The sequence below is a fragment of the Physeter macrocephalus genome, chromosome 6 (assembly GCF_002837175.3).
Source record: "Physeter macrocephalus isolate SW-GA chromosome 6, ASM283717v5, whole genome shotgun sequence".
Lineage (NCBI taxonomy): Eukaryota > Metazoa > Chordata > Mammalia > Artiodactyla > Physeteridae > Physeter > Physeter macrocephalus.
Genome location: NC_041219.1, coordinates 29,292,632 through 29,315,951, shown reverse-complemented (window position 1 = coordinate 29,315,951; position 23,320 = coordinate 29,292,632). Strand labels below are relative to the sequence as shown.

At 38.1% G+C, this 23,320-nt stretch overlaps 1 protein-coding gene across 2 annotated transcripts in view; it reads left to right on the top strand.

The window, feature by feature from the left end:
* The window catches only part of NTN4 (netrin 4), a 109,125-nt gene that overhangs the window by 65,834 nt on the left and 19,971 nt on the right, over positions 1 to 23,320 (top strand). For both annotated transcript variants that reach the window (XM_024127424.1, XM_007125127.4), the window contains exons 4-5: positions 559 to 685; positions 2,811 to 2,999. In XM_024127424.1, the coding sequence (XP_023983192.1) occupies positions 559 to 685; positions 2,811 to 2,999 (316 nt within the window). The remainder of the gene's footprint in view (positions 1 to 558; positions 686 to 2,810; positions 3,000 to 23,320) is intronic.

Sequence of the window (23,320 nt, the reverse complement as noted above, 5' to 3'; positions counted from 1 at the left end):
CCCGCATACCGCAAAAAAAAAAAAAAAAAAAAGAATCCGCCTGCCAATGCAGGGGATACAGGTTTGAGCCCTGGACCGGGAAGATCCCACATGCCACGGAGCAACTAAGCCCATGCACCACAACTACTGAGGCTGTGCTCTAGAGCCTGCGAGCCACAACTACTGAGCCCGCGTACCACAACTACTGAAGCCCGTGCGCCTAGAGCCCATGCTCTGCAACAAGAGAAGCCACTGCAATGAGAAGTCCGCGCATCGCAACGAAGATCCAACACAGCCAAAAATAAATAAATAATTAAAAAAACAAAAACAAAAAAAATTTAAGTAAATGCCTAGCCAGTATCTCAGAATTGCTCATTAGGGTCACATATCCTACAGCCAAGGATATGAATTAACAACAAGACAAACTAAAGAAAGGATCTTTCATCTTGATGACTAACTTCTTAGCAAAAATGAATGAACGTCATATGGCTAAAGCCAACCAATGAGATGAGGTTGTGGAAAGAGTGTTCTTTCCTAGCATTGTTTGTGCTCATAGCGCTTACTTATTTTTGTTTGCAGGTCCATGGAAAGTGTATGTGTAAGCACAACACAGCAGGCACCCACTGCCAACATTGTGCACCTTTATACAATGACCGCCCCTGGGAGGCAGCTGATGGCAAAACAGGGTCTCCAAAAGAGTGCAGAAGTAAGTACCAAACACACAGACTCAAAGCCTTCTTTGTAAACATCTGTGGACTCCTTGTTGTCTCTAGAAACACAATATAAAGTAGTAGCCCATATCAAACATAGACCATATCACTGCCCACTGTAACTTCAGCCATTTGGAAACAATTACTGCTTGCAAAATCACCGATATACTATTTTGCCAAGAACGTGTTGCCCATTTGCTGGGACACTATGTAGGACCTAAGCACCCTCCCTGAGACTTTGACTTAATAAAACATGGCTAGACGCAAGAGCAACTGAGGATTAGAATGTGCAGTTACCATCATAGCTGAGATATTGAATTATAATCATGAAAATAGCTATCTTGAATTCGGTTCTCAAAACAACCCTATAAAGTAGGTGGTATTAATCCTATTTCAGAGATCAGGAAACTGAGGCTCAATAAGATTAAGTAACTTGCCAAAGTTAGTAAATGATAGAGTCAGGACTTGATCCCTACTCTTCAGACTCCAAATTAAATGCTTTTTTTCTGTAATGCCATAATGCCTTTCTTTTCACTTATGATACTTGTAGTGACAAATTAGATTTAAAACTAAGCCAGTTCGTCAAGAATGAGACTAACATTGCCATGGCTAACTTTGGGTTTGAGGTTGGAGATTAGATAGAAGGGTAAAAAATATGGGAACATGAATCATTTTTCTTCTTTGCAATTCAAAATGAAATATACATGAAATAGAAATACACATGCACAGAGAAATACACATGCCTGTAACAACGTTTACACTTACAGACTTCAGTTTTACTAGGATTTAAAGGCAAGTACAGTGGGTAAAATTGTGAGAAGTCTCTTCCCTTACATAATTTGGAAACAAAACTGATTTATTTTAGTTTCTAGGAAATGTAAAGGATTTCCTCTAAGCATAAATCTTAAATTATCTTACAATATGCTTTTTAAAGACTATGAGTCTGGTCAAAATATCATAACACATCAAGGAAACAATGAAAAACAATAGCACAAACATTTTCAAATGCAGTTGACCTCCAGAAAAAAGTCTGGATCCTTATTCAAATCACTCATCAAGAGAATCTAAAGAATTTCGCCTAAATTCCTAGAGTGCCATTCTGGCCCTTTCCACCGAAACCAGCTGCATATCTAAATACATATAGAACACAGAGACTTGTCACTTGGCTCTATTGACTGATAATCTTAGAAATGCCTTTGAGAAATTGTTATACAGGAAACTCTGCAAGCCTCTTCTATAAGAAAATTAAGGCATCTATAGGAGACTACCTCGTACTCACCAGTACAGCAATAGCTGAGGAATAGTACTTCATGAAAGGTAAATCAATCTATCTACCAAGTTACTAACCCCTGTCCACCAGAAGGTTCCTTCTAGGCTCGGAGGAAGGAGGGAGGGAAGGAGGGGAGAAAGAGAAGGAAGGAAGGAAGAAAGGAAAGCAGCTACTGAAGGCCAGAGGAAATAGGGTGAAAGAGTTCTTAACGTACAAATGTTTTTATACTGCTTTGAATCTTGTACTGTGAAAATGTATACTATTCAAAAAACTAAATTTTTTTAATGGAAGTATAGTTGATTTACAATGTTGTGTTAATTTCTGCTGTACAGCAAAGAGATTCAGTTATACATACATATAGATGTATGTACATATATATACATTCTTTTAAAAATATTCTTTTCTGTTACGGTTTATCACAGGATATTGAATATAGTTCCCTGTGCTGTACAGTAAGACCTTGTTGTTTATCCATTCTATATATAATTGTTTGCATCTGCTAACCCCGAACTGCCACTCCATCCCTCCCCCATCTCCCCTCCCCCTTGGCAACCACAAGTCTGTTCTCTATGTCTGTGACTCTGTTTCTGTTTCATAGATAGTTCATTTGTCAATGTTTTGACAAAGATTCTTTACTTCACCAAACTTTAGTCAGGCCTGCCACTCCATCCCTCCCCCATCTCCCCTCCCCCTTGGCAACCACAAGTCTGTTCTCTATGTCTCTGAGTGTGAAAAAACTAAATTTTTAAAAATTAGGAATCAGCTTACCCTACTTTTAACTGCCTGAATATTAGAGAACCTGTCATTTTATTTTTAATTCTTTGTTTTCCTCCCATGCTTCTTTTTCCCAGCCTGCAAGTGCAATGGACATGCTGATGCCTGTCACTTTGACATTAATGTGTGGGAGGCATCAGGGAATCGTAGTGGTGGCGTCTGCAATGACTGTCAGCACAACACAGAAGGTCAGCATTGCCAGCGATGTAAGCCAGGCTTCTACCGGGACCTCCGAAGACCTTTCTCTGCCCCAGATGCTTGCAAATGTAAGTGAATTAATGGTTACTGGCAAAAAAAAAAAGGTGATTTGTACAAAAGAGATGACTCTCCATCCTTCATTTGCTCACGCATGGGAGAGAGGTCATGAAATTCTCAGACAATCCACTCACACACATCAGTTAACTTCATTGATAAGGGGTAAGAGTTTTCAGTCTGTTAGGTGGAAACAGTACAATATTCATAAAAACAATGTGAATTGTTTCTCACTCTCCATGAAGTAAAATTGTTTCCTATAGCACCACATTTTGGAAAACAAGATGACTAATAAAAGAGAAAAAAGAATGATGAAGAGGGAGATATATTTAAGATCATCTTAAGACCAAACATATGAGTAGGACGCAGACAATAATGGACTCAAATAGACAAAAGAAAGAGTGGTTATCTGCACTTGGGTCATTCTAGTGTTCATCTCTGCAGTGAATTTGAACACCTGAAAAATGACAGGTTTTGGTTTCATTGTGAATGCAATTTGGTTGACTCTGCTCTAATGTAGCAATGTATCATAAATGAATTTAGAACATAACAATAATTCCCTACTCTCCCCCCAAATACTAAACTGTTACAGAATGGTTCTGCTTTTTTGTTGGTATAACTCCAAGAAGAGGTTTATTTGAAAAAAGAGTACAATCTTCAAAGATCTGCTCAATTAATGAGACATTACCTGAAACATGACTGCGAAAGATATATGCAGAGCTTAAGTAAATGTCCAGTGTGGATGAATAGTCATTTAACTACATGAGCATTTCCCCGTCTGTCAACTCAGAAATTATTAGATAACAGAAACCACTCAAGACTGTTAATGGAGATGAATGATCATGCCCTTCCTTTCCCCGCCAAGGACTCCATGTTCTAGATCAGAAACAGTGACAGGAAAGGAGCAATACAAGGGGAAACAATCATTTAAAATCTTGGGTTTGTTTTTAATTTAAAGGAAAAATTCTATTGCTCTTGAAAATACAGTTTTAACCTCAGGCAGGAGATATCTACATGAAATATAAGTGGTCTTACTTATAAGATCACTTATATTTTAAGTGGTTAAGTAAGAGAAAGCTTACTTAACAAGCTTTCTCTCTTAGACTGTGGAAGATAGAATGTGGAACAGCTCCCTTTCAACCTTGAGCCCCAAATTTGGATTTACGTCATAATATTTCTCCAAGAATTCTGTTTTACTCCTGCTCCTTGTTGTACTCAGACTTTCATTTTAATAGGTTTCAAACAGATCTAGAGTAGAAGCTTTCCCTGCCCCTTACGGCTGTGTAATCCTATGCCAGCTGTTGAAGCTCTTTGGACTTCGATTTCCTTCTCCCAACAGGGTTGTAATGAGAACTACATAAGCTAAAGTATGTGTTTAGTGCATTGCTTGTCATATAGTAAGCCCCCAAGAAATGAAAACTAGTATTATAATAACTGCTGTCCTATAAGATAGACAGTGGGAAATAATACTATAGAGTTTCTACTCTTTATTGACTAAAAATACCTTATGTCAAAGATAATTACTTCTGGGCTTCCCTGGTGGCGCAGTGGTTGAGAGCCCGCCTGCTGATGCAGGGGACACGGGTTCGTGCCCTGGTCCCGGAAGGTCCCACATGCCGCGGAGCGGCTGGGCCCGTGAGCCATGGCCGCTGAGCCTGCGTGTCCGGAGCCAGTGCTCCGCAATGGGAGAGGCCACAACAGTGAGAGGCCCGCGTACCGCAAAAAACAAACTTATTCTTTCATTCAACAAATTCTTATTGAACACTACTGTGTGCTAATTCTTGGGAATTATAACAGTGAGCAAGAGAGACACAGTCTTTTTAAAGAGCTTATGAGTGTGTGTGTGTGTGTGTGTGTGTGTGTGTATGTGCATGTAAATGTATATATGTATGTATATATATATGTGTGTGTGTGTGTGTATATAGGCAACTAGTGGTATATACATGTGTGTGTTAGATCACACAAGTATGACCAGTATTGTTTAGAGAGTGTACAGGGCAGCTCATAGGAGGGGCAATGAACAAGAGTTAATTTTTTGACTTAAGGAGACCTGAAGTTTAATAGGAATCAACATAACATGGGTAGGAATATTCCCAGCAAAGAGAACAACCAGTGCTAAAAAGGAGAAGGAAAAAAGACTATAGCATGTTAAAAGAACTGAAAAAATTTCAGAATGGTTACAGAGGCAAAAAAAAGAGGGGGAGGACAATAAAGGAGTTATGAGGATGAGAGAAATAGAGAAGATGGGTGGTTGGCTGGAGGTGCCCTCATCTTGAACGCCTCAGTCAGTGAGATGGCGTGGATTGAACTATCCACAAGTAGATGATAATCAGTCAATAGGTACCTTTAGTATAATTACCTCGACCCTACCAATTGATATTTATAGGCAATATCCAAGTGTCAGAAGACCAAAGGTATCAAAGCTATTTTAATGAAAACTCCATGAAGAGCACATTAATATATTTAAAAGAAAGAAGGAAAGAAAGAGAGGGAGAGAGAAAGAAAGAAAGAAAGAAGGAAGGAAGAAAACATTATAAGACAATTGTAACATACTTGTCTGGATTAGTTTCTCAACCCCTTAAATTATCATAGAATTCCCCTGCATCTGGGGTACTGAAAGACTTCAAGCTAGAAACTACTACCAATAATTCTTATTGCTAATCACTCCTAGTTAAAAACATTTACACAATACTTGCGCCAAGTAGGGGGATTATGAAAATAACTGGTACCAATTTAGTCCTTTTAGCATAATTTGTAGGAGGTGGATGGATTAGTATGGAAGATCTGTATTTCCTTTTTTCCTTTTCTAGACATACCCTTGATCCTGGGTAGGCTGCCTGAGGAAGGCATATCTCCATTCACTTTATGACTATTCCAGCATATGTTTGGGGCAGAGATGCCTGTGTCCACTTACCTAGCATGGGTTTTCTTACTGGCACCTTCTTCCAGAACATTATTCTGGTTCTTCCCTTCCCTTTTCCGAGCCAGGGGTAAATTTCACCACTTATTAGCACATTCAATTTTTTTCTCTGTCAAGTATTTTCCATACTATACTGTTTGATTGGCAATGTTTGGCAACATTTTCATTTTTATTTAGTGATATTTTCTTATCATTAACTCCCTCCTTAGCAGATGTGTCTCTATATCACCTTTAGAGTTACCAAGGCTGAAAATAAAGTTTATGACAAATAGGTTAATGTACTTCACAGTTATTAAGTACCTACAAACAGTACACCACATTTCACGCTAAGTGTTGATAGAAATATCGCTAGAGCCACAACTTTTCTGCCCATTGGGTCCCACTTTACTTTTATGAGGAAGGTAGTATCAAGAAAACAAGTGGAAATCTCTAAAAATTTAAACTATCTCAGTGTGTGGCTCCATCAACAACATGTACAATGTTATTCAAAGTAACAATTTTATTATATTTACTCTACTGTGCTTACCAAGGCAGAAAAGTAACCTGATACTCAGTGTGTGGTCCAAAGACCAGCTGCACTGGCATCATCCAGTTGCTGATTAGAAGTTGCAGAACCTCTGATCCCACCCCAGACCTACTGAATCAAACTCCCACTTTACCAAAATTCTCAGGTGGTTGTGTTATATTAAAGTTTGAGAATGCTGCAGAGTACTTTTCATCAAGGGTTAAATGCAGTTAGCATTTACTCTACATTAATTTTTAAAAATTAGTTAGCCAGACAGAATATCCCACTATTCCTTTAGCATCCAAATTAACCAGAGTTTGCATCTGTTTGTATGCACATAGACTTAGATTTTTTAAATGAATTACATAGAGGTTTATTGAGGAAAAAAATGGAAATCTGGATAAATGTGTTTCTATGATATAGCATTTTCCAAAGTGTGATTCATGGAACACTAACTCCGAAAGATGTTAATAGGAACTAGATATGGGGAAATTTTTCTACAGCCTTCAAATTCAGGAAGTGGTGAATTAGTCAAAGGTTTCTTTTCTTCGGGATTTCTCAGAGCTTTTAATATGCTAGTGTTCATGATAAACCTCCTATAGAGCTCTGAAGTCTGTCTCCCAAATTTAATCAGAGAATGCTTTTCTTACAGAGCATCTTTTAGGACCAGCATTCTACAGAATGCACGGGAAATATTGCTATTGTCTTGTGGCCATATCTATATGAAGAGTCACTTACAAAGACATATCCTAGAAGATTCCTTCTGTATGTTTGTTCCTCATTTCCAAGTGCTAGAGCCTACAACTGTATATCAAGGAAATAATAAACTTTATATTTCTATCAGTGAAATAATCACAAACATAATATTAAATAGGCCTGGACAATTACCATCTATTGGATTATCAGCGACCATATATCAAAACCCTTCTCACCCTTATTTCCTAGTTTATGTCTTCTCAGGATTTGGAACTATTGAAAACTTGAAACAGCAGGTCAACGTTTACTAGAAGTTTATAAATCATAGCTCAATTTAGCCAAAGAAACACTTATTGGAAAAACATCTCCTCTATGGCAGGCACTGCAGTAAGCACTAAATCTGTAAAGATGAAAAGGTCTTCCCTAAAGGATCTCACATTCTAGATGGGGAGATATTTATAGTAACAGATCATTTCAATACACTGTGGTGATGGTAATGATATAATAGTAATAGCTGACATTTATTGAGTGCCTATTCTTTTCTGTTCACTGTTCAAAGGGCTGTATATTTAGTAACTCACTTAACTTTCACAAAAGCAAAAAAGTATTAATGTCCCCCCATTATATGAGGAAAATGCAATGAAAGTGATACATGAAGTGCCTCAAGGAGAGTTTGGGGGTGGTGTGAGTGCAATTAAGGTGAGGCTTCCTTAAAAAGATGCCTTCGATACTTCCTTGGTGGCTGTTTTTATTTTTTCCTTTTAAAGTGCCGAAATACAAAGTTTGTCCTACTTTCTAATCAATGATTGCCTTTGTTGCCTTTAATGAGATAATCTAGAAAAGGGAATGAATTGATGTTTATTCTTCCTCACAGAATCTATATACTATACATTGAATAGAATACTTACCTGGGCACATTAATTCATTCAACAAATATTGGTGACATTATTCTTGGGACTCTATTCACAGTTAGGTAGCTAGTTCCCTGCCAAATAAGCCGAGGACTTATTGGCCCCATGGATGTTCTAGGCTATTTTTTCCCTCCTGACAAACATCATGCTAAATACTATGGTCCTTATGTGTACACTTTTAGTTAATGGCCATAAGTTCACCAAAGCTGAATAAACAGGGCCCTGAACCAAATCTACTAGCCAATAGATTTATTCCTGTGAGAAATTAAATCATCTCTGTTCTCACTTCCTCTTTATTTTAACCTTAACTAGAGTCAACTGTGGGACCCAAACAATCAACTACACATTTTCATAGTCAAGAAATTACTTCTGAGAATTTTAGAGATATTGTTTGTTTTTTTTTTAAGACTAGTGGAGATCATTGAAACTGAATTTATTTCTACAACTCAGAAAAAAAAAATTTTTTTTAAGGACATTGCATTTAACTTCTATAAACACAAGAGACAACGTGAATCTCTCCAGATGAATCTAGGGCTGAGAGCAGAACGGAGGCGCAAACTGGTTGTTAAGATACATGAGAAATATAACTATCACTGTGTACTGAGACACTTGGAGGAATACTGTCTCTTTGTTCTAAAAGAGAAGTCTCTTCTACACAGATGTAGAGAACAAACGTATGGACACGAAGGGGGGAAAGTGTGTGTGTGTGTGGCGGCGGGGGATGAACTGGGAGACTGGGATTGACGTAATACATTAATGTGTATAAAATGGATAACTAATAAGAACCTGCTGTATTTAAAAATAAATTAAATAAATAAAGAGAAGCTTCTAGAGTAGCTCACTTGAAATCTTTAAAGTCACTTATGTGCCTTTAGTAGCCTATAACCTAAGTAGATTTTCCTATGGCAAGCATATTAAAAATAGAATAATCCTACTGGACAGTGGCACGCTGGCTTTCTAGGGGGGAGAAAGCCCTGATTTGTAGCACTGGTCAATTTCTATGGTGTAAATATTCCCACCATGGGGACTTCCCTGATGGTCCAGGGTAAAGACTCCGCACTCCCAATGCAGGGGACCCAGGTTCGATCCCCGGTCAGGGAACTAGGTCCTACATGCATGTCACAACTAAGAGTTTGCATGCTGCAACTAAAGATCCCACGTGCCACAACGAAAAGATCCTGCATGCCGCAACAAAGACCCCACCCGCGGCAATGAAGATCCCATGTGCCGCAACTAAGACCCGGGGCAGCCAAATAAATAAATAATAAATAAATATTATAAATAAATATTCCCACCATGGCCTATTTCAAGCTACCATATATATATTTTTAATATCAGGAACTCAGACTCTAAACCAAAAGTGGGATGGTTTCTCTCCTTTGAACAAAGTCTGGCTTCCACTTTCACAGCCCCCTTATCTGATCTCAAGCACTGTTGCTATCTAGTCACTGGTTCCCAAACCTGTATGTGGACCAGAATCGCTTGGGAAAACTTGCTGAAATATGAAATCTCAGACCCCTGCCCTAGATCTGCTGAATCAGAATCTCCAACAGGGATGGAGACAGAAATCTGTATTTTATTTTAAAAAGCATCATTGGTGATTCTGACTCAGCCTTTTGGTCTCCAGGCTAGCATGTGAGAACCACTACACACACTGTTCCTGTTTCTAGTGTGAACTCTGTTCACTTTCATCCTTGGATCAAAGATTTTGAGCTAATTATCATCTATAACTTAATCCACTCCCTGAATTAGCCATATCTCTGGTGGAAAATCCTAAAGGATTACTAAAACTCTGGCTAGACATGTTTTTCCTGACTCAATGATAGATATAAATGCTGGTAAGCATTCATTCAATTATCTTCTCCCACATAAGACTGTCTAACTCAGAACCTCTGCTTTTCTCCAAGAAAATTTCTGGAAGAATTCTAGAATATCTGTTTTTCATGTAACAGTTTCAAAATAAATACCAAGCAATTCCATTCGGAGGACTCCCTTATTCATAGTGTACAGATTTATTTACCATAAATACCTCATACTTTAAAGTGAATTATTAGAATGAGATTGGAATTTATAATAAAATTAGCTTATCACTACATTGACAATTTACTTTTACTTCCATGTTTACATATTCCAGAACATAGCATTAAACTAGTATAAGTATGTTATGTTGGTATTTAAATAAATACTGAAGCCAGTACACTTCATGAAGTCCCATCCTCCCCCGCTTCCCTATTCTTTTAACATCAAAGGATATGTTAAATGTTCAACGGGTGGGAAATTGATTGGGTACGGAATATTGACAGCTAGTCCATGACATTTTTCTATAGAAAATTTCCCTTCCTTTAGTGGGACACATGGATTGAAACAGATGTTTGAAGAAATGCTTTGTAGAACAGAATTAGTTCTCTTTTTGGGAAGTAGCCAGTTAGTTACTTTACAACAAATGAATTGACTTTTATGTCAAGACATATTTTTAACTATTGCATAGTCTCTTTCTACATCTAAAGAAAAATCAGCAAATGGAAAAGAAAGTATCATTCATTCTCTGTCAAATTAAACAACCTCTTGAAGAACTGACATGCCCTTCCTTCTTCCCTGGTGGGACAAAATATATGTAGTCAACTGCCTTTTAGCAGAGAGTGAATAAAAATAAACTTAGCCCTCTGCCCTAAAACCTAAACCAAATGTGTACCAAGATACTGGCTGGTTACTTGGTTACCATTACCCTAAGTAGCAAGCTATCTCTGTAAAGAAAGAGTTCTATCGTCCATTCAAATCTCTCTTGTGTTCCTTCTTGCTTTTTATTTCTTCTTTCTTCTTTCTGGCTTAGATGAAAACTGTTCAACTGATGGAAGTACAAGTGCCTTGAGTGGGTGACTATCTTGCCGCAGACCATCTTTCCATCCTTCACAGTCTACTCAGATATCACCTTCTCAACATGGTCCCAAGAAGAATCACTGTCTCTCTCTGCTTGTACCTCTATTTAACAATTATTTCATTCTACCTTTAGCATGGTTATTCTTTACCTTCAAGTTGTCTTTGAAGTAAAATTGTTAAATTAATCAAATCCAGAATACCTTATCATAATATCACCTTCCATTTTTCATTCTTGTGCCTGTATTCCAGTCCATCTCAGAAAAGAATTGTTCCCCAAGGGTCATTGACATTTCTTCCAGTAGTAGCTCAGTGGGCTTTTTCTTTCAAATTGTAGTTTTAGCAAATCCACATGAATTCATCTTATGTCATGTAAACAACACAGACATCTTTGTTTTATTTTGGAAGCAACTGTGAATGATTCCAGCATAGAACCAATATGAAGTAACTGTTTTTGAAAAGCAAACTTTAAATAAACAGTGACTTGGCAATAAGAGTTGGGAAACTTTAATCTCGGTTTTAAAAAAAATCTAGGATGTAAAACCAGAAGGTTAAGAAGTGAAAGAGCTAGGTAAAATACATATATCATTATGTAATAATCATACTAGGACTATCCTTTAAAAAGATTAAATAACATTAAAATTCACCACAAAAAGGAGACATTTTATGAACTGATGAATAATAAAAGTCAGTCAAATTTGGGAAGAGAAGTGGGAGAGGTCATGAATTCTCTAAAATGTCTCCAGAACAGTTAACTGAATAAATAAATAATATGCTATTCTGCATTTGATGAGAAGAAGCATTAAATAATCAAGCAAATAATTAGAAAACATCTAAACTCTCAGAAAGCCTAGACAAAACTAGATGGGGTATAAAGAAGAGAACTAGCATTTGTTGAGTGGCTATTATAGGTCAGACACTGTGCTGGGCAATTTACATAAGTTATCTCATTTAGCGATCTTTACGAGTTAGGTGGTATCTTTTGTATTTTATAAATGAGGACACCAAGGCTTAAATTGACTACATAATTTGTCCAAGTTCACACAGCTGGTCAGAGGCAGAGATGTGAACCCAGATTTGTCTGACCCCAAAGACTTTGATCCAAAGACCTATAAAGATCCGAAGAACTTGATTCCATACTGTGACCTAACTGATGAAAACAAAATGAGTAAACAAAGGCAGAAATAATCGGAAATTTTATACACACACACACACACACACACACACACACACACTTGTATTCTTGGATCTTAAGGAATTTAAGGAATTTATTTTTTTTATCTTAAGGAATAAGATATTTATTAATCTTAAGGAATCTTAGTATAAGAAAGGTGGAGGTAAATGGAGAGTGCTTCAAATAGACAAACAAAACAATCAGGAAAAGAGAGATACTAATGAATAAATATGAAAGAAGATAAATATTCTCAGATCAACTAGTAAACTGCTCAGGGAGAATACAACAACTTTTTACATATACTTGGAAGGTATAAGGGGACATAGGGAGGGGCAAAGAATAATTTAACTTACCTAGAACAAAGAGTCATAATTAGATATAATTGGATGAAAGTGAGGAAAGGAATTTCAGATTGATTAATGTGAAAAAAAAACGTTTTGCTGCCAGTGAGAGGCATTTATGGGTGGGGAATGTCTCCCACAGAGTTAGAATAAAGAACTTTTCTTACAAATAATAAATAATAATATTTGACTGAGTGTAGCATTAAATGTAGGAAGCAGTCTTGCACTCATGCAGGGAACAGTCTAGCACTGGGAAGATTCAGAATATCCTGTTCTGTTTGACCATTTCAGTTTTTTATGAATTTGCTGTGTTTGTTCTGTTTCTAATATCTTAGTGTTGTAATGCTATGATGCTAAGATACTGAAAACCTGTAAAAGAAATAGTATGAGCCTTTTAGCAGGTTCATCAAAACATAAAAATCATTTCCTGGTTGTTGCTCATTGAGAGGCACATTCATTCAACAGAGATTAAGTTCTGAAAATGGGCCAGTCATGGTCCTAGGTTTCGGGGATACAGAGATGAAAAGACATGGCCCCTACCTTCTAGACCTTCACAATGTACTACAGAGACAGCAATGAGGCGAAAAATCATAACAAAATTACATTGGAGGCCACAAGACCATCAGTCATTAAGAAATATCTATTAACTGGCTATAAGTAATCCATTTTTAAAAAACTCAACAAGGATTTACGCAGTGCCTATCATGTGGCAGCCCTATCCTATTCATGGTATATACAACAAAACAGTCCCTAACCCCATGGGAACAAACTATAAATAAATTTACCCAAGTAAATACGTAAATTAAAAACTGCATTAAGTATTAAGACGAAAAGGGTACCATGACAGAATCTAGCAGGTGCTAACCCATCAGTTCCATGGAGATAAATGGAGTCAATAGGGATTCTTTCTCCAAAGGAAAAAGGAGTTAGAGATGACCCCAGGTTCTCACTAGATGCCTAGCTAGGAACTAGGCACCTGAGTGGTAACAGAGTGGCCTGGGAATATAGAAGGCTGTCTTCAACAAAAAAGATAATGGTGTATGATCAAACCAAATTCTCCAAAGCAAAATACATTGTCCAAAATTATACTAAAAAGTTTTCCCATAGTAAAATTTGTCTGTACACTCAGAAGCACTTTCTTCAATTTTAACTAAAGTAGCAACCCAGAAATATAAAATCGGCTGTTTAGCTTGCTGAGATCTCTTAGATATACTCAGAAATAAATAGGAACTGGCTCAGTTACAACTAGTAAACAGGAAAGGAATGATACAGAAATCAAATTGAGGGTCTGAGCAGTGGTCACATAGTAAAGCATTAAAAATAAAGGACATTGGGACTTCCCTGGCTGTCCAGTGCTTAAGACTGTGTGCTTCCACTGCAGAGCGTACGGTTTGATCCCTGGTAGGGGCACTAAGATTCTGCATGCTGCGTGGTGTGGCCAAAAATAAGTAAATAAATAAAATAAAAATTCAGTGGGAATATATTCAAACAATTGAATTTTAAAAAAATTTTTAGGGCTTCCCTGGTGGCGCAGTGCTTGAGAGTCCGCCTGCCGATGCAGGGGACACGGGTTCGTGCCCCGGTCTGGGAGGATTCCACATGCCGCGGAGCGGCTGGACCCGTGAGCCATGGCCGCTGAGCCTGCGCGTCCGGAGCCTGTGCTCCGCGACGGGAGAGGCCACAACAGTGAGAGGCCCGCGTATCGAAAAAAAAAAAAAAAAAAAAATTTTTTTAAAGGGCATGACTTTTGTATTTATTTGCATTAACCATTTAAAAGCTTATAGAAGACAGATAGGAAATACGCTTAAATACCTTATATTTATTTTTAAAAAGCATTCAATAGAGGCAAGAATGAATAGATCTCATGCATAAATGGATCTTTCTTTTGAGTGGGATGTACAGTTCAGGAGACATTGCATTTCAGTAACTGATAGGCAAATCCTAATTTAGATTATTTTCTTATTAAATTTATTCTAGTGTAATTTTTTTTTTTTTTTTTTGAAATTAACATATACCTTGAATATTGTGGAACTAGCTATCTTTGAATACAATGTATATAACATTTAAAGGATGAATAGAAAGATGCTCCTTAGGAGAGTAAAGGGGTAAACCATATTGTCTTTGAGTAAAGTTCATTTACAGTTTTTTCTTTATTATTTGTAGCTATCCATACACTAGCAAAAAAAAACAACAGTTGATAGTAGAAGGAGAAAATAATGCCAAAAAAAGGTAGAAGACTTCATTTTATCTAACATTTAACTTCACACCTAATATAGTAATGACAGTTCCTACTGTCTCCTGTTTGGAGCTACATCTCAAAGTCATCTTCTGTTCCTTCTAAGAACCTCGGCAGGAAGCTGGACAGCTTTCAAAATGGCTTTGATATTAAAAATTCTCCATCAGAAATTCTGTAGGGCCTTGGCCTTTGCAGGAGAAAACAATGTTGGGAGGCTGGGAGGTGCAGCTGAAGGAGTGGCCGCTGAGCAGTGGTGAAAGGGCTTGACAAGCAGCTTCTTTCCCAGCTGAGGGCCTTGAACTTTGAGTTCTGTTTTTAGAAAAGCTAAATCAGGAGCAAATACTTTCAGGGTATTTTGCTCCAAGTGTAGCTTTTACTAATAAAATGGCAAAAGCTAGAGCCATCAGGTAATACTAAGGAGTTCTGGCAATTTAAAAAAGGTGGGACGCTAAACTCAGCAGGCTGTTTCTGCTGCACACTTGGCACTGTGGATCATTCTCTGAATGAAAGATGTGCAGACTCATAGAGCTCAAGTGAAGATGGGAATAAAGATGAAAAGGCAGCAGTGGTCTCCTGCAACTCTACCACCAAAGGCTTTAGCAACCCCATCAAAATAAAGGAAGCCATAACTCTTCCATTATGTTCCTGGCCATTTTGTACCCATGTTTACATGCTTATTATGTTCATGTAGTTTGACAGCTGTGACTTTTGTCCTACATTCCATGGCAGGGTATCTCCCTATAAGCAGCAGGATCATAGATAATACCCTACATTTTCTCAACATACTGTGATCCAAAAAATGAGAGTAATAGCCAATTAATTTTTTTTTTTAAGCAGAGAAAGGAACATGTAACAAGAGAGTAACTTAATTCTATGGGATTTAGATTAGTCAAGAAAGCTGTTTGCCACCAATTCCTCACAGGTTCAAAGCAAGGAATTTCAGCCTATTTTGAAAGCCAGTTAGATCATTAATTTCCTTAAAAAACAACCCATATCTATAATGAAGCAGGTATTATTCTTTCCTCTGTGTTTCCATGCACCCTGGTCTACCTCTGTTTTAACATTTACTGCCCTGTAATTATTTATTTGCATATCTCTCTTCCCTCTCTGAAGAGATATGACTGTATTTGTCTTTGTATCTTCAGCCCCTAGCATAATTCATGTTAACACTAAAGCTCAAGAACTCTTTGGTAAAGGTATAATGAATGAATGAATGAATGATGGACGTTTTAAAACCAATATGTTTCATCCAGATAACAATAATAGTTATTATCTAAGCATATGGTACCACTAAATGCCTGAAACATTGCTACACATTATACACTATCTCATTTAGTCCTCACACAAACAACTCTATAGCCTAGGTATTTTTACTCTTCCTTCATGAATGAGAAAACTGAGACTTGAGGGGGTTAATTTCACAGTCATATAAGGAGTAAGCCTCATAACCAGAATTTGAACTCTTCTAGTCTGACTCCTAAGTTTGTGCCCTTACCAACACTATTACATGGCCTTTGTTTTATTTTATGTCTTCCTGATATTTTACAGGTACTTTCCAGACAGCTGTATTTATTGTCAGCCTTTGCAATTGAAACAATTATTAGTTTAGCGCCTTACAGATACACGAGGTTATTTAAAAATGTGTTCATCCATTGTTTCATTAATAGTTATGTTTCCGGGCTTCCCTGGTGGCGCAGTGGTTGCGCGTCCGCCTGCTGATGCAGGAGAACCGGGTTTGCGCCCCGGTCTGGGAGGATCCCACGTGCCGTGGAGCGGCTGGGCCCGTGAGCCATGGCCGCTGGGCCTGCGCGTCCGGAGCCTGTGCCCCGCAACGGGAGAGGCCACAACAGGGGGAGGCCCGCATACCACAAAAAAAAAAAAAAAAAAAAAAATAGTTATGTTTCCTAGGAGAAAAGCAGCTCACATCCTCTTTTCTGTGCATGCTCTATGGAGGGACAATACTTCACAAAACAGATGTAATTACAAATATATTATCTGTAATATGTATCTGTAAAATTTGTACAACATTTAGCAATTATCTAAATTCATTATTTGAAGGAAAATTGTTGTGAAATCTTTTGTAAAGTACCCATTTCCTCTATCTCATCTGTTCTGGAAGTTTTGTATTACTATGTCATGTTTTCTTATAACAGGACATACCAGTACAGAACATACTGTTTAAAATAAGGTGTTTTCATTATTAAAGAAATCTTGTGACAATATGAGGAATTAAAATGACATTTTTAATAATTTTGCTTTGCCAATATGATTATGTGAGAGCAGCCTAGGGCAAATTTTCTTTTGGAGAGTAGTGGTAATAATTACTCCAGTAATGATTTGCTACCTAGGTAGGCCACATAGTTTCTAAACATATCTGGTTACCAGGCAATTTTTGGCTGTCAGGAACAATTTACCACAGCTGAATACAGCAAAAGTGGTAATGAAACAAATAATTAAGTTTAGAATAATAGTATATGATGTCAGTTCAATCTTTACTGTTGGGTTTTATGTCTAACAAGGAGAAGACAGAGCTGAAGTCAAGGATTTATGTCACTGCAAATTGGGTTCTAATTTGATGTTCATCATGATGAATGCATAAAAAGTAAGTGCTTGGGTTGCATTTTAGAATCAACTACTGATAAGAAATATATGTTGGAGGATCACAACCTGAACCAGAATCTAAGAAGAACCTTTCTTCCCCCCAAGCAAGAAGAAAATATATTTGCATTTTGGAAGAAAATAAGAAATGTAGATTATATGTGTCAGATATTGCCTGCTATACAAACTTCAAGAGATAGGTATGCAAGGCAAGCCTCCATGTGCAGTCCGAAAAAGTATGCCATGAAAGGTGTCAGGGCCTTCTGCCTGAAGCTAGTTCTGCATAGTTTCCAAATGGTATTTTTATCTTGTAATTATGTGAAAAGTCACATTGACAGAAATCCACTAGCACATGTGATAGAATCACATTCTTCTCTGGCCATTCCTGAAATGTGTGTAGGTTTTAAAATATATGGCAGGGCTTCCCTTGTGACGCAGTGGTTGAGAATCCACCTGCCAACACAGGGGAAACGGGTTTGAGCCCTGGTCCAGGAAGATCCCACATGCCGCGGAGCAACTAAGCGCGTGTGCCACAACTACTGAGCCTGTGCTCTAGAACCCACGAGCTACAACCACTGAAGCCTGTGCACCTAGAGCCCATGCTCCGCAACAAGAGAAGCCACCGCAATGAGAAGCACGCACACCACAACGAAGAGTGGACCCTGTTCACCACAGCTAGAGAAAGCCTGCTCGCAGCAATGAAGACCCAACGCAGCCAAAAATAAAATAAATAAATTTATTTTAAAAATAAATAAAATAAAATACATGGCAGTACAGAGAGGTCAAATCCTAGAAAGGATTGGATCTTCTCTTAGAGTAAAAGATAATGGTGGTGGTGGTGGAATACCATATAATAATAGATGAGAGTCCTACATTGTCTTTCTTCTGGCTCCCTGTCTGCTGTCAAGAACCAAGTTGACTTAACTGAGTGATACAGTAACTATTGGTTTAGTCACCTCAAAATGATGAAATGTTTATACTGGATTATGGGATTTAATTTAAAGTCATAGCATTTCGATACATTCATGTTACATATTATATAATACCTCCAAATTATTTAATTAAAAACAAATGAAAAATCAAAAGTGCTTTGCTATCTTAAGAGAAAATGCCTAATGTTTTCATAATGAGTCCTAACCAAAAGAAAAAAAATCTGGGGATTTTTTTTTTTTTTTTTTTTTTTTTTTGCGGTACGCAGGCCTCTCACTGCTGTGGCCTCTCCCGTCGCGGAGCACAGGCTCCGGACGTGCAGGCTCAGCGGCCAAGGCTCACGGGCACAGCCGCTCCGCGGCACGCGGGATCCCCCCGGACCGGGGCACGAACCCGCGTCCCCCTCATCGGCAGGCGGACTCCCAACCACTGCGCCACCAGGGAAGCCCAATCTGGGGATTTAATGTGGAAATAGCGATCACCGTAACTGTATGAATTAAAATAAAACTGGTCTCCTGAGAAATTCAGTGTTTTAGAAGCAAAATGTTTACTTCTCTCTTGAGTTAGGTAAGTTTGTTTTTAATCTTGTAATAATTATTCTTCTAAATTATGAATCTCTTTAAGGGCCAAGACTGTCTTATCCCTAGGAGTTTGTTCAGTATTTAGCACATAGTAGATGCTCATTAAATGTCTGTTGAGTAAGTGAACAGATAAATAAATGCTGCCTTAAACAAACACACACATTGTTATCCTTTCAAACAAAATCTATTGTGGTGTTTTCCTCCTCTGCCCTTTGTAGTTTTTTTTATCACTGCCTTTTAATTCAATTAAACAGTCTGTTTTAGAACAATAATCCAATAGAAAATAGGGAAAGATCAAGAAGACAGACTTCACAGAAGAGGAATAAGAATAAAAACAAACAAAAACAGTCTTTTTTTGAGCAGCCATAATTTTCTATTTGCTAATTGCCTGTTAAGTGCTAGGGACATACATTATGTCTCATTTAACTCTCAGTACCACCTGGTAAAATAGAAATGCAGGGCTCATAAAGGTAAAAATTTAGCTAGGAGTTGAACCCAAGTCTACCTCCACTAAACCCTTCAGGGGATAGGTGAGTGAGACCCATGCTCACCTTCAAGGAATTTACATACGGGTTTGACAGAGAAAAGTAAACCTCTGACTGTCTGAAATGCAAAGTAGAAGTGACCAGAGCTATAAGAAGGAATGTTATTTTTAAAGCGCTAGAGGGTTTCAAAGAAAGGATGAAATCATATTCAACTGTGCTGAAATAAGGAATGACTTCTAAAAGAAGGTAAACTTGTCCATTAGATGGGTAACTGGAATGGCTGCTTTGGGCTTCATGCTTGGTGAGGTGGGAGAGGGTAGCAGAGGGAAGGGTGCTGCATCTCTTTTCTGAATATCACTGAATATCAGTTTTGAAGTTCTGTCTTTACAAGAAAGGTGCAAACAGAGCTGCTACCTTGAGCACTTCCACTGCTCCAAATGGTTGAATCGCTTTGACCATACCCTTCCAGCGACAACTTTAGGGGTGATACTTGAATAGATCTTAAAGGACGTGTAGAATTTTGAAAGATAGATATAGGAGAAAAGATTTCCCTATTGAAATTAATAAAGGTACAGAAACAGGAAAGATTGGGGTTTCATTTAATTAGAATAAAGGCTATCTGCAAGAATTCATCCCATTCAATTAGAATAAGGGCTATAGGCAAGAGAGTAATGAAAAGTAAGACTGGAAAAGTGGGCTAGGGCCATAGTATGAAGGATCTTAAATGTTTGATTAAGGGGCAGTTGTATTTTGTAGACTACAAATGCTTCGTAAACATTAGAATTATTAACTAACACATGTTGGTTGAGTAAGCAAATAAATGAATATTCCCAAGAAGATAATTTATACCTTTTGTTTAAAAAAAAAAAAGGCAATATTCCATGCCCTTACTGTAGTGGTTCTCAACCAAGGAGAGCATAAGGGAGGAGAGGAAGGGTGTGTTTCACATATGTAAGATGTAAAGAACTTTTGCAGACTTCTCACATTCCTGCTGGTTTGAGAACCACTGAACTAATGATTATAGGCTTAACAAAATTAAAGAGATCTAAACAGAGTACTACACCATCAATACCTGCATTTCTTCAGCTCCTGTTCTCACAAGTCACCAACACCTTCCTGTTTGACAGCATTACTGTCCTATTATAAATCTTATGTGACCTACTCATGCTGTGTTGTCTTACATTGTTAATCACTTGAAACTTCCTCATCCTTTGGTTTCTATAATAACACCTACTTGATTCTTTTCCCTCTCTATCTGGTCCTTATCTGCTTTACAAGTTACTGCTCCTCTAACTGCCTGGACCAGTGTTCCACCCTTGGTTGCCTTCTCACTCTATACACTATCCCTGGGAAATCTCATCCAGCCCTCCTAGTTTCAGTTCCCATCTGCTGACAACTCTCAACACTGTGTTTGTGACCCCAACCTTCTCCTACACTTCAGATTATTATTTCCAGTTGCGTATTATAACTTATTAGTGCATCCTTCAGACATCTCAAACTTAATATGTCTAACCTTGAACTTGCCCTCTTCTCCCTCCCTTCCCTATCTCCACCCCAACACGGATTCACCTATCCCAACCTGCTCTAGTCATTCACTTTAATAAACTACAAACCTTAAAATCTTCCTCAGTTTCTGTTTGTCCCTCAACAATGCATTCTTCCTCCTCATCCAGATGGCCTCTGAACCCTATCAATTCATGATTAAAAAAAAAAAGGTTTGTCACATGCAACCTTTTCTCCCATTCCTTCATCTGCTGTCTTAGTCGAGTCCCTTGTGCTCTCTCATTTCTTTGGTTTCTCTGCCATCAGTCTCTCCTTACTGCAGTCTGTTTCACACAATGACGCCAAAGTAATTGTCAAAATTAAATTATAACCATGTCATAATTCTGCTTTTTTAGTATTTTACTTCCTATGATTCTTTATACCCATAAGACAAAATTCAACTTCTTGGGTTAGGCCCTGCCTCAGTCTGGCTCCAAACGTAACTCTATAGCTTTTTCTTCAGCCTCATCAGCTCCAACTGCTTTCCACTCAATATACACTCTAGACACACTAACCTTCTCACAGTCCCCAAATAGGCCCTTTCACATATGACTCCTACAGCCTGGAATGTCCTTCAGGTCAATTCCGTAAATTCTTATTTGGGCATCTACTATGGACCAGACTCTGTTCTGGGGCATAGAAAGCAAAAACAAGAAGATAAAGATCCTTCTGTCAATGAGTTCAGAGTCCAGTAATAAGGGAGACAGGCACATAAATAATAATGCACTGTGATACACACAAAATAGAAATATATACAAAGAACAGAGGCAGCATAGAAGAGACGGTGGTTAATTGTCTGGAAGGCGTGGGACAAGGAAGGGTAAAGGTAAAGGTAATGCAGGCACAGCCAGGGGCACTGAGGCATGAAAGAGTTTCATGTTTTCAGGAAGCAGGAAGAGCTTCCACATATAATGCAGAAACAAAATGCAATGAGGATGAACCACACACTTAAAAATGGTTAAGATGGTAAATTTTATGGTATGTGTTTTTTACCACAATTTAAACATTTTTTTAATTATTTAAAACAAATGCAACGGGGAGAGAATCTAAAGACAGGCTGAAATAAGCAACTGCCTATCTTCCCCTCCTTTTCACCTTGCAAACTCCTACTCATCTTTTAGGATCAACTCAGATGTCTAAATGACCCCTCCTTTGTGGATCCTATGTGAGACCCTCAGCCTGTGCACCCCTCCTCTGTGCTCTTATAGAGCTCTATTAGAGTGCTAATCACAGATTATGGAAATGTTTTGTTTATTCCTCTGTTTCCCCCACACAGATATGAGCTCCTTGACTCATATCCGTGAGTCACCATAACTTATACAGGCAAAGAGTCTACACTTCTACAAGAATTATCTAATGAATTCATTAGTTATTTAATTCACTATTAACTAACCATATGCCATACACTATACTAAATGCTTTATATACGTGATCTCCTTTCACCCTTACAACTATATGTGGGTAGATATTGTTCTCTTTTCCATTTTATAGAAGAGAAAACTGAGAAAATGAGAGGCTAGGTATCTTGCCAAAAGTCACACAGTTAGTAGTTGATGTGAAGCCAGATTAAAGCCAAACAGAGCTTTTAATGACAAAGAAAGTAATCAATAGAGTAAGTTTCCAAGGGGATAAAGGAGGGAGTGGGATCTAGAAAGTTAATTGAGAAGATTCAGAAGGAAGAGCCGGCTCGGCAGGTGTCAGACTCTATGCTATGCACCTTGCTGAAGTAATTTCATTTAAAATAGTTTCATCCTCATCAAATCTCCGTGTAATGTAGATACCCAAGTGAAGAAACAAACATTCACAAAAGTTAAATTTTTTGCCCAAAATCACAGAGCTAGTGAGAGACAAGGCCATAAAGCAAGATCTCTTCCAGCTTTCTCATTTGATTCTTAGAGAAAAGCGTGGAAAGTTGAAGATAAAGAGATTTTGAGGTGGAGAAAAGATTACCTGAGGACCTTATCAGTGAATCAGAATCTTCAGACCAAGTGGTGAGGGTGAATTAAAAAGCCGGGAGAAATTTTGGGACACGCACTGTGAGGAATTTTATTTAAAAAAAAAATAGGCAGGGACAATTGAATAAATAGGGCTAATAAGCATCAGTTAGGGGACCCTACTGAGGTTAGGGTACACAAATTTGTGATAAACCCAACAAGCACATGGTTTTTTTTACTTTGTTCAGCTACTTTTGCTAGCCCAGGAACAAAGAAAGTGTTGGGGATTGTCAAACTAAGCAGTAGGCAATCGCAGGAGTTGGGAGAGGGCTGAGGGGAAGGACTTTTGATTAATAAAAAGGACTTGCAGACGTGGCTGATTATAGATTCTAGTCTGAGGCGCTGTCTTAGCCCATACAGGCTGCTATAACAAAATATCATAGACTAGGTGGCTTAAAAGAGAAATGTTTGGGCTTCCCTGGTGGCGCAGTGGTTGAGAGTCCGCCTGCCGATGCAGGGGGCATGGGTTCGTGCCCCGGTCTGGGAAGATCCCACATGCCGCGGAGCGGCTGGGCCCATGAGCCATGGCTGCTGGGCCTGCGCGTCCG